Raw genomic sequence first — 12,612 nt, 5'->3', positions numbered from 1 at the left:
AGAAGAACTGCATTTCTGTTTCTATGTTCGCTTAATCACCTTGTATGTGGAACATTCCTACATGTATGCTGACCCTATTTCTTTAGAGTCAATTGCTTGTGCTTTGGTTTGTGTATTAAAAATTCATAATTTTATTACTTGACTGTATTGAAATTAAATGTAGCTGTTTGGTTTGTGTCTGTACATTTCATTTTATGTCCTTGTCATTGGTATTGTTACATGTATATGGAAAATATATTTGATTGTATTTGTTAAGTTATATTGATAGAATGTAATTCATACATGTAATTTCCTGAAAAATGTATCTAACCTTCACATGTGTTTCTACTTTCATGACTATAATTTCACTTTAAAGGATTTGTGTCACTTTAGCTGGATGTACATGTAAAATGTACCTGGAAATACAATTCTTCTACATGTTCATTTAACAGCTAACTGCCAAGCACCCTACCCCCCCCCCCTGGAAAAATTCTACTTTCCCTCTTTCCACTTTTTATCAAAATTATTGATTTTTGCAATATGAAACTAACAGGAACTATTTGGGGCATACTTGTCCTGTCATATTTGAGAGGGAATACATGATACATGAATTTGGCGATTAGAATTTGCTGGAAAAAGTATCACACTCTGTATACATTAAAAGATATGAATTTGTGTGACATTCCTTCCATAAATTTGGGTGAATTTGGTGTTTTAATCCAAGATATAGGCAATATAACGAACAGTCAAATTGAGGTGATAAGCTTCTGTGAAGCAGGCAATAGAATTCCTATTGTGTTTACTAGGTTTTGTGTGCTGCTACTTCAAGTCTTGAATTCTATTGGACTATGCTGTTCAAAGGATAAACAATTCTGAAATATATTTTAGGACTTTCAAGCCATTTCTAGATAAATTTGCTTAAATAAATGGGGAATATCATTGGCATTCATCCAAATTGTCGTATCCGATAATTTTGGTTTAAAAAAAAGGGATTTTGAGATTTTAGCAGAAAATGAAAGTACAAGTTTTATTCATAACTTAATTTCTAGACAGTAATTTGATTACTTTTTTTTATAGATACACTGTACAGTATGTGGGGATTTTCAATGCGAGGCCTTGCAAATCGTTGATGAAATGCCTGAATCCAATAGGAAATGTGTACTGTAAAGTAAACAACAGCTGCACGTACTTAATATGCAAATGCGCTGTCAGTCAAATAGTCGTATTGGTACTGCATTGACTTAGCATTGTAGCAGTGAAAAAGCGATACGACATTTTGATTGACTGCATGTTTTGAAATCGCGTTCAGGGTTGTTGTATTGTCTATGGCGATTTTGAACAGGATAAATCTAAACTACTCAAACAAAAATTACAAGCTTGTATATTTACCTCTTGCGATATTTTCTCTGATCCTTTAATAGTTTTGTGTAAAAATAATGATACCAATGTCAAGCAATATTCTTGGTCTTTCCAATCATGTATTTTTCTAGCAATGAATATGTTGTAAGGCTGGGGAACTACCGGTAAGTGTGAAAATTACAGTAAACTTTTAAGCCGTTTTTTCTCTGAAATGGGTTTGCACTGTGTGATACGATGGTTTGGATGACCAACAATGAAATTTTCTAATTTATCTATTCAAGATAGCATCTTGAAATGAATATCATTTTAGCTGACAGAGGAGTAGAATAAAGAAGCACTTTGTGTTTCCGCATCCCAGTACTACATGTAATTTTCCACAAGTGTCTCTGACTTTAATATTTTTCATTTCAATTTAATTGGCAAACATGGTGAGAGTATGAATATTCTAACTACCCAGTACATTTGAAAAAATAGTAGTGTTTCTTCCTAACCATCTTTGTAAAACCTTTGTAAAACTCCATTCAGGACCTTCGGGACCTCACTGATGAAAATTTAACATATTCTAAATAGGCTTAGAATGTTATTTATATGTTATTGAAATTTTGCAAGATGTTACACCGTAAATTTCAAATCTTCCTCAAATGAACACAAAGAATGAAGAGATAATTTGCGTGCAAAACTAAACTTGAATTTATCTGCCTTTAACATTACGATATTGTCCTGTTTGAAGCAGACTGCTACATGTATATTTTCTAGTTCGCTCCTATTTTGACATGGTGCTAAAGCACTGTCTTTGGACAAGGGGGAAGTTTTAAACAAATATGGCAGCATTAATAACGGGATGAAAATAGTATAATGTTGAAGAGCTCTGAATTAAAGCAAGAAAATTGAGAAATCATGCGCTCGAATAGTTTTCTTAAACAGGTCCATTTTGTTCATTCAAGTTAAACATTCAAATTAAACATGTGGAAGTTTTTAAATGTGGTGGTAAAATTCATCAATAACGTTAGTTTAAAATGTTCTATTTTTTTTCGTTCGTACACCAGATCTGACAAAATCATATTCAGATGAAAGTGGTTGGGAAGTGATGTAATGTAGTTTATTGTACTACTGACTACGCACTATTGAAAACACCTTCTCTACACTAATGTGAATGGTTGATTGTACTACTGACTACGCACTATTGAAAAGACCTTCTCTACACTAGTGTGAATGGTTGATTTCCTTCAGATTCCTTCTATGTACATAATTGTTACATGTATGTGTGCTTTAGTTTTATAATCTCATAAAATGTTAGAGTATCTCTCTCTTGATTCTTTTTACTATCATGGTATGAAAACTGAATCATATTGAGTACATGTACTTTTTTGCCCTCCAAAATATCTGCGAAACAAAGCTGGACTTTGAAACATGTTTATCTCAAAATGTATCTCTTTGTGTCTTGAAAAAGGTTATGAAATGTACATGTACTCTATTTGTTTCACTATCATATACATGTATATGCATGAAGACATGAATTCCCTAAAAAAAGTAATTTACACTGTACAATCGACAGGTTTGTTAAATTAAAATATAAACAATTTTTTTTTCCACCAATCAAACAATTCTTGAAAGAAGCTAATATACAACTACTGTACAGTGTATGAATTTGTATGTTTTGGGCATGTATTCTTACATAATTTTTTTTTTTTCTTTATTATTTTCAGGATGATGATGTCTCACGTAAGAGAAGAAGGGCAGAAGAAGAAGATGCTAATACATTGATTGCATCCACACCAGTTCCTGGCAAAGGAAAGCCAAAGAGGAGGAGATTAGAAAAACCTGAAGAAATTACAGAAGTTGAAGGTGAGAAATGAGAGAGAGAGAGAGATGTAGACAGTCAAATGAAGGGGGAATTCCCTGCACCTTATTCCATGTGATTGTAGTTGAAACTGTTGCAGAGAACTTGCTCTCCTTTTTTATAGAGATTAGAAGATAAAATCGGGAGAGAGTGATCTTGGTTGTGGAATTCATGAGGTACATGTACAGCTGTTGACATTGTATTATGGTGCAACATGACCTACATGCACATAATTTATTTATTCTTTCCGCTGCTAGGAGCACCAGAGAGTATGAATGGTCGACACAAACAAACTGAAAAGATGATGGGAGACTGTTCTTCCCTCAAATATTTAGTGTAAATTCAGCAAAATAAGAATAGATAGAGAAAGGGAGAGAGAAATCAATTGTTTTCCATTGTTTTCAGTGAATTTTGGAAAGCTACAATTTTCGTCTGTGCTCACTCCATAAATTGAGAGAACCTTTTCGGTTTTACACATCAAATGTAGAAATATTTCTTTCATGTCATTTACGTAAAAACTTCTTTGGAAAGCGATGACATTTTATTGTCTTGCCTGCATAGCAGAGCGAGACTATACTGTACGCACCACTTTTCTGATGAAATCTTTACCAAGGTTACTTTTTTGAAATGTCATAACTTTGAATGTATATGGACCTAGTTCATGAAACTTGGACATACATGTAAGGGTAATAGTATTACTGTCAATGAATTTTGATGATGTTAGGGTGTATGTGGAATTTTCATTATAACCTTGAAAGTTTATGGATCTAGTTCATGAAACTTGGACATAAGAGGTAACCATGTATCCCTGAATATTCTGTGCACGTTTCAGGTCACATGACCAATGTCAAATGCCAATTTAAGGTCAATGAACTTTGGCCATGTTTGGGGTATTTATTGAATTGGCATAACTATCTACTCGTGTAGTTCATGAAACATAGACATAGGGTAATCAATTATGTTTTGCACACAACTTTAATAGGTCACATGATCATTGTCAAAGGTTATGCTGGGTCAATGGACATTTTATTTATTGTCATATGAATGTTTTCTTTTGTGAATAATCAATAGCTGTTTTCAAAGTCAGCACTGCTGCTATATCGAATTGCATAATGCAGGTGAGACTGCCAGAGGCGTTCCACTTGTTTTTGGAGGGAAATTGCTTTTTATCATTTTTTCCCCATACATGTAGGTCAATCTAATTTAGTGCACTTCTGGATTTTGCATTGAATTTTTCTCTTGGAATACATTTCTCAACCACAAAGTAATAGCTGTTTACATGTTAATTTAATATCAATATCTTAATCATGTGAAAGTCTCATGCCATATGAATAAATCTCTTAACTTCATATTTGAATTGTGTAATATGGATAGTGTTAACGAAGTAGTATACATGTACTAGCAGAACATGTTCTAGTTGTTTAAAACATTGTAGTACATGAAAAATCATGTACTACATGTATGAAAGTCATGCTTGTGAAAATTCTTGGGACGAATATAAGTTTGTAGTGTAAGACTAACTCACATGTCTCTTTTTTATTGTTACTCTGTCGCGGTTTTGCACATCACTCACTGATATTTCCGCCATACATCCTGTGTATTTCTTCACAATGAAAAGTGGGACAGACAATGTCATTGATTATTATGCTGCTTTGATAGAAATGACATTTCAGGCAAAAATGGGACACAGACACAATGAAATATCTTTCAGCCTTCAGATCAAGAAGTCTTGGCTTTAGACTGGAATAAAATGTGGGAATAAAGCATTCAAAGACTTTCACTTCTGGTCAGTGCTGATCTCTGTAATGTATCAAGCAATATATGAAAATCAGATGCCTATCATTTTTATTATTATTGTGCATGTAGTTTTACAGTGTAATATAATTGCATTAATATTTTTTTCACAATTGGGTTTTTAACAAAAATTCAAAAAATTCCATGGGCAGAATGTTCAGTCTATTCATGCATATTTGGAAATTGTTGGTCTATTTTTTTTCTTGAAAAGTTTAATAAAATATACATGTACATGTCCTTAATTTTTTTTAAGTGTTAGGCCTATTCATTCTAAATGCTTTTTGGCAAATATCGCTGTAGAATACATTATAAGAATTAAGATAATCCCAACTCATTTGTTGTTTTTTCTGTTACTTATTTTGCTAAAACAGCATTTCAATGAAAAAAAATATGCATCATTTTATCTCCAAAATTTCTATGCCAAAAAATAATAATTTAAGGAAAAACAAAACAAGTTCAATACAAGTCCACTGTAAAAATCCCTGATGGCTGCTACATGTACAGGTTTTACCAATGAAACACTCAAAATTAGATTGCTGTCATGTTAATGTTTTGGCATCAACTACAGGTAATAGAAATGCTACATTGCGTCTAATTTTTTTCTTTTCTTTCAGTTCCAATTAGTGCTGTAGCTGCCAAGTCCATATCAAGTAACGGCACAGAAACCCCTGCAAGATCTACGCTTCTTGGAACTATCTTCTCACCAGTCTATCAGTTCTTTGGAGGTAAGAAAATTGTGCTTTCATCTGCATTGTTCGCTTGCCAAATCGCTTCAGTTCCAGAGAGATTGTGCAATACAAAGAAGTTTTATTTCTGGCATGACATTGTTATATATGGAAGCATGTTTTCTGTAGCAAAATGTAAGGACACAGAAAGAGAGAGACAGACAGACAGAGAAAGTAAATTGATCAGATAAATGGTATGAAAGAGAGTCAAAGCAGTTAATGCTTTTGAAAGCAAAACTCAATTGCATGATGCAAAATTTAGTTAATGCATTGTTATGAAATTCCTTGATCGTTAAATTTTGGTTGGAAATTATATTTTACAGTTATTGTTCCTTAATAATACTATTTTTGATCAGACATTGATAATTTTTAACAATTAATTTTGTCAGAATAATGCAGCTCTCTCTCTCTCTGCTTTGTTCGTAGCTGATTGCAGTTTTTCAAGCCCAGCCTTTGTCAGTTGCCTCTGCTGGTCCTCCCCCCCTCATATAGTTGAATTTAGCAGTTTGATCACTTATTTAAACTTTTGATCTGAAACAAAGTTATTTCATGCCCTCTGACATGACTTATATTGTGCAGTATGCCTATTTGAACATAAAATGTTTCGGGAAGCTATGTATGAAGATTTTATTTGTATTTTTAATCAGAAAGTACATCTTAAATATACTCTTCAGATTGGTTTAAACGTTTGAACAGGCTAGATAACCATTCATCATTAATTGTTCTTTCCATGGGCTAGGTTCACAGGCAGAGAACAAAGAGAACCTGACAGCCGTCCCTGAGAACCTGGACCTGGATGGGGTCAACCTTGACAAGGAAAACATTTGTGCCGAGCTCAACACGGCCAACCCGACCACATCGGCAGCAGGGGGTGATGCGACCAGGACGACGATGACGACCATTGTCCCTTCTGACATTCACAACTCGGTACCGGTAGCCTGTCCTAGTGAGGAAGAAGAACTGGAGAGGGAGAAGCAGGAACTCTACAAAGGTAAGCTGTTCAAAGATCAAGGCTACTTTTATAAAGTGTCATTATTATAGAATTTATTTAATGTGACATTAATCTTCACTTATTTTTGTAATAGGTCAAACATAAATTCGCTACTTCTGCCGATAATTTAGCGTGATTAAAAAGAGGTCATCTCAAAAGTTGTATATACTGTAAAAGTGGAAATTTTCGCGGCAAGATCAGCGAGCGCGAATTTATGAGCATCTATTTTAATGCAAGTTTTGAACCGCGATTCAATTGCGTGTATCGTTTTGGCAAAGAGATTTCATAATTTGATCTAAGAGGGCGGCATTTACGCAAAGCAAGCTTGAGCTCCAATTTCATGTGCATCGCATTTGTTCTAAAGCAATGCGATCAATTTATCGGTATTTAAATTATGATTTTGGTTGAAATATAAATTGCTTTTGTTGTTTGATTGGTGAGTGTTTAGATCTGTTTAGTTTTTGAGAAGACGTTGGGTCGATCGCCCATGTTTGTTGATTGATCCCATGCACTTTGAGTAGCCATAATCCCCCGGTCCTTGCCCACTGCTCGGCTGTCCATACAAGGCCAGCAGCAGCTAGCATCCCAAGCAGCGCCTCCGTTTTGCCTTCCCCAATGTCTGCCCCACGAAGAAAAGTTGTGCTAAATGTCACAAAAGCTCATGATTAGATCAAAACGATGCTGAATTATGCCGCCCTAGAGCTAGAATTATGATCAGAAAATACAATTTCGTTGCTGAAATTCTAATTAAAACCATTCATAGATGGGCAAGAAGGAAGTGACTTTGTGATTATGGAGTGAGCAGCCCGAATTTAAAAACCCCCGAATATGTTTTGAAGCCGCCAAGCGCAAAAAATTAATCCCGTGAAAATAACAGCGTTTACAGTAGATGCATATACTTTTCATTAATTTGAATCTGTCTTTGTCTGTAGATGCCAATCACAATGATTGGCCTCCGTGCCAGATAACGTATCCGACATATGAGCCCATCGAACCAGAATTCAGCATAGAAGATGAGTGGGAAACATTTGATCCGTAAGTATCGCCCCATCTAACCAATCATTCTCAGGGTTATTCATTGTGATAGTAGGTATATAAGCTGGGCTGAAAGTCAAATTCTACATTTAAAATGATTACAGTGGTAGGTGATCTAACATGCTTTTGTGACCTTGTACTGCTTCAAGTTTTCAAGACCATGTGTTAAGACTTTGATTTGATCCCAGAACATAAGCATCTTTTGTAGGGTGTAGACCCTGAGTGAAAAAGTATTGATATATTTAAAGAATTGCCATTTTATGACAGATTAAAAAAAAATCCCACAAGACTAAAAATTATTGGATAGATAATACAAAAACATTGAGGTTTGAAAATAAAATGACAGCTATGAAGGAGAAGGGATTTTTTTAAACATATTAGCATAGTCTGTAAGTCATACATGATGCACAGCAATCCAATATATGATTTTTTATGAGCCACAGTATTAAACCTTGAAAGACTGACTTGTGAACGTGATGAAACTTTGTAGCAATATAAAAAGACTTACCAACAAAATATATGTATTTTGATACATGTATCAAAATATATGTATTTGATACATGCATGTATCAAATTTGAAATAATTTGATTCAGCTTAAAATTTTTCCTTCAAAATTATTGCATCATATATAGATACTATTTCATCAAGCAGCTACCTCCTCCTACAGAGGAACAGAAGAATCGTACACCCGTCCTTCCTCTCAAGACAAGACGGTCCCCAAAGTACTCCCTTGTTCTTGATTTGGTGAGTTTTTATGATGTAATGAAGTGCACTGATTACATATCGTAGTTTGAGGATTATGTATGTACATTGTCTTTCTAATGTATAGAAACTAATCCAAGGGTGGTTTTTACAATGACTATGTGATATGATAAAGTTAAATAAGACTTTGGTATCTTGGTTCATTATTGATGATGATGATGATGACAATGAAGATGATGATGATTTTGTGGGTCATGATGATGATGATGATGGTGGTGATGGTGGTGATGGTGATGGTGGTGATGGTGATGATGGTGATGGTGATGATGATGATGGTGATGATGATGATAGTGATGATGACGATGATGATGATATTGAAGATGATGATGAAGACAACATTGACAGTGGATGTCATGATGTATGCATTGATTAATATGATGATGAATACCATCATGAATGCATTGTATTTTTTTTTAACAGGATGAGACTTTGGTTCACTGCAGCTTAGCTGAGATGGAGAACTGTACCATGTCATTCCCTGTTTACTTTCAAGACAATGAGTACCAGGTGAGACACCCTACCTGTCTTAACCTGTTGGAGTCTGAACTCGAATATATGCAGGCTAGAGTGTATGGGAAACATGTGTTATAGCAAAATCATTCACGAGTTAACTCTATAAAGATAAGTTAGCTCAAGTGTGGTGTCCCCCTTATGTTATTGTAATACTTTTAGCACAAGACTTGTTATTATTTTATTATTATTATAATTTATTATTATTATTATCATTTATTATCATTATTCATTTGGCCATAAAAACATACAAAATTGTACACTGTAAAGACAAAAATACAATTTTAAATTAAATGATTAAATAAAAATAAGTAAAATGAAAGAAAGGTTTTTCCATTGGCCAGGGCTTGCAAAAGTAAAATTTAGTACTATATGCCAGAGGCATGCGAGCCCTCACAGAAAAACCATTGAGAAAGTATTGCACATTCCGGGGCCCTCAAAGTGGTGACACGGGAGACAAAATTACGAATGACTTATAAATTGTGGATACATCTCAGATGTAAACTTCCATTAATAAACCAAGCTGAAGTAAGCCTGAATAAGATCACCTCTCCTCTCATTCATAATGTTTTTCACTTTATTACTATAGAATTATAAAGAGAGTCGGTTGTAATAGAGTATGTTTGGAGAAACAGTGTATTCCGTATTCTATTTAAGAATCCTACCTAATGTATATTGTGCAAGGAGTCAAAAGGAGGATTAATCCCAAGAATTTTCAATGGAGGGATTATTGCATGTTGACCTAATAACTTGCTACACAAATTAAGACTTCCTTTCTATTGGTTTTAGAAAGTTTCAACACAATGCCTTACTACCTTTGTTTAATTTACTACTTTTGTTTAATTCCAGGATGCACTAAGTAGGAAAAGTAGCATCATCAGAATATTTAAGTTTATTCAGTGCTGGCAGCATGAGAAACAACACGTATGCTCTTTCAATTACCACCTTGACATTTTTCATTTTGCCCTCAGTGAAAAATGATTTTAATCACTCGGTATTATGGAATCTTATAGCAAACACTAATTTTTCAGGTGCATTACAACTGCAACCACCAAAATCCAATCTCACAGTCACAACCAAAACTTTATTGCTTAAATGTAACCTTACACCTCTCCCAAAATTCATGCATGTCTTTTCTCATCCATCTAGGTGTATGTGAGAACTCGACCATTCTTTCGGGACTTTTTGGAGCGTATGTCAAAGATCTTTGAGATCATCTTATTCACCGCATCAAAGAGAGTGTATGCAGATAAACTGTTGAATCTGCTTGATCCAGAAAAGAAGCTAGTCAGGTGAGAGTGATTGGAACTGTATTTGTAAAATCATGAGTAAAACTGCTTAACAAGGTTTGGTTGTTTTAAAAAAAACAATCAAGTGTAGTAGTATGAGAAAAGGCTTACCATAAGTCATAGATGTTTTCTTATATTTTTTGTAATATACGGTAGGTCGTGGTATCACAGAAAACATGCGGTAAAGATGAATATAACAATCATATGAACAAGAATTTGTTCCCCTGCACACCTTAAAATGAAATGTCTAGATAGACGAAATAAGGAAATACTAGGAAAGAGAAAAAAAAGGACAATAAATGAAGCAAGGAAAATTAATTAGAAAGAAATAATAGTAAAACATAATCATAACCTTAAAAAAATTAATATCTGTGTATATTATCATATGAAATGTGTTCCCTGTAAGGTATTCTATCAACCTTACAAGTAATATCAATTTTAAATCTTTGACAAAGCATATAAACCCCTCAAAAAAAGTTCTGCATCTCAAGTTTGAGTGCTAATAAATTTCTTAGTGTGCCATCATCATATGTAAAAGTGGTATCATTGGAAAGTATGATTATTCCTCTTTACTATCATGTGTCATCTGTAATGCTAGTGTTATCATGAAATACACAAACATGATAAATATGCAGCAATGTAAAAAATGAAATGTTGCAAAATTCGTTGCCATGTCATGTTTTTTGAGTTCTGCAACTCAAACTGCAAGTTTGAGTGCTAATAAATTTCTTAATGTGCCATCATCATGTGTAAAAGTGATATTTTTAGAAAGCATGATTATTCTTCTTTACAATAATGTGTCATTTGTAATGCTAGTGTTATGAAATACACAGACATGATAATACGCAGCAATGTTAAAAATGAAATGTTGCATAATGCGTCGATTCCAATAGCGAATTTCCGATTGTTTCGAGGATGGACCGAGTGCATCCACTGTCACCTGCATGGTGGAAATTCTATAGAAATGGAGACTCTTAGAAATCAATGCATTTTGCAACATTTCACTTCTGACTTTTCTCAATGTTCAGGGTGACTGCATATTCCATGATTACATAATCAGAGCAAATTGCATGTCATTGTAAAGAGGAATAATTTAGCTTTCCAATGATACCCCAGTTTCATCTTTTATACTTCATTAAATAAAAAGATATCATCCACAAAACTGAGTTGCAAAACTTTTTTTTTAGGGGTTTATATCAAGGAGTAGCATTTTTTTGTTTGCTGAATTGTAACTAACCCTTACTCGAAGGTGATATTTAAGCTGCCAACATACTTTATTTACTTACATTCTCATAGATGCTCAATTCAATGGTAGTGATTTGTTGTTGTTATATCACAGGCATCGTCTGTTCCGAGAGCACTGCATCTGTGTCCAAGGTAACTACATCAAGGATCTCAATATTCTGGGCAGGGACCTAACAAAGACAGTCATCATTGACAACTCTCCTCAAGCATTTGGATATCAGGTATTTTCTAAGATGCATTACATATGGTGTTTATGATGATGACAATGACAACAACAGTTTTGATTATGATGGTGGTGGTGGTAGTAATAATGATAGTGATGATAATGAATTCTATAGAGTGTTCAAAGCACTAATTCTCATTATTTGATATGGGAACCCCCCAAAATAATGATAAAAACAGGGCTTTAAATTCTGTGCAACATTTTACAGAACTTTTATAAGTAGTGGCCAAATGTCCTATTAGAAAGTATGAATATAAGGTGAAGTTAAATTTCAGTGGGAAATAAGAGTTTCTGCACTTATACAATTGCCATTCCCCTATTTGTAATTTTATTAAAATTCATAATATGCTTAATGTTAAGGAGGATTCAAAACAATGAATAAACACCCATTCTGCAAGCCATTACATTTATTTTTAAAAATTCAAAGAAAATTACAGTAGTTATTTATTGTCACCATTGACTTATTTGAAATGGGAAAAGGATTTGGTAAATTCACTGTGCTTATTATGCTCTATGTTTCTCTGATAAAGTTGGAGAATGGCATCCCTATTGAGAGTTGGTTTGCAGACGACAATGACTCAGAACTGCTCAAACTGGTCCCGTTCTTAGAAAGCCTTGTGTCAATGGTAAGTACAAGCAAGCAGTATTCCATTTGAATACTGAAAGTAATTCCCTCAAAACTTATTCATAGATTTTTTTTTAATCAACTGTACATGTTCAAATGAAGAAAACAGATGGCTGAATGTTTAGCTCAAATATTTATTAGTGAAAATAATTGGTAGGGAAAGTTGAATACTTGCAGGTTACTGAGGATTTGTAAATCATATGAATTGTGTTATAGGGTCAGGATTATTCCGCG

At 33.9% G+C, this 12,612-nt stretch overlaps 1 protein-coding gene across 3 annotated transcripts in view; it reads left to right on the top strand.

Annotated features, from left to right (window-relative positions):
- Positions 1-12,612, top strand: part of LOC121410764 (CTD small phosphatase-like protein 2) — a 48,882-nt gene that overhangs the window by 29,975 nt on the left and 6,295 nt on the right. For all 3 annotated transcript variants that reach the window (XM_041603056.1, XM_041603055.1, XM_041603054.1), the window contains 9 exons: positions 3,045-3,183; positions 5,587-5,697; positions 6,437-6,688; positions 7,621-7,723; positions 8,357-8,468; positions 8,907-8,993; positions 10,146-10,288; positions 11,625-11,751; positions 12,284-12,379. In XM_041603056.1, the coding sequence (XP_041458990.1) occupies positions 3,045-3,183; positions 5,587-5,697; positions 6,437-6,688; positions 7,621-7,723; positions 8,357-8,468; positions 8,907-8,993; positions 10,146-10,288; positions 11,625-11,751; positions 12,284-12,379 (1,170 nt within the window). The remainder of the gene's footprint in view (positions 1-3,044; positions 3,184-5,586; positions 5,698-6,436; positions 6,689-7,620; positions 7,724-8,356; positions 8,469-8,906; positions 8,994-10,145; positions 10,289-11,624; positions 11,752-12,283; positions 12,380-12,612) is intronic.

Source organism: Lytechinus variegatus, chromosome 3 (genome assembly GCF_018143015.1).
Source record: "Lytechinus variegatus isolate NC3 chromosome 3, Lvar_3.0, whole genome shotgun sequence".
NCBI lineage: Eukaryota > Metazoa > Echinodermata > Echinoidea > Temnopleuroida > Toxopneustidae > Lytechinus > Lytechinus variegatus.
Note: the sequence above shows the minus strand (reverse complement) of the source record. Positions and strands in the feature narration are given on the sequence as shown.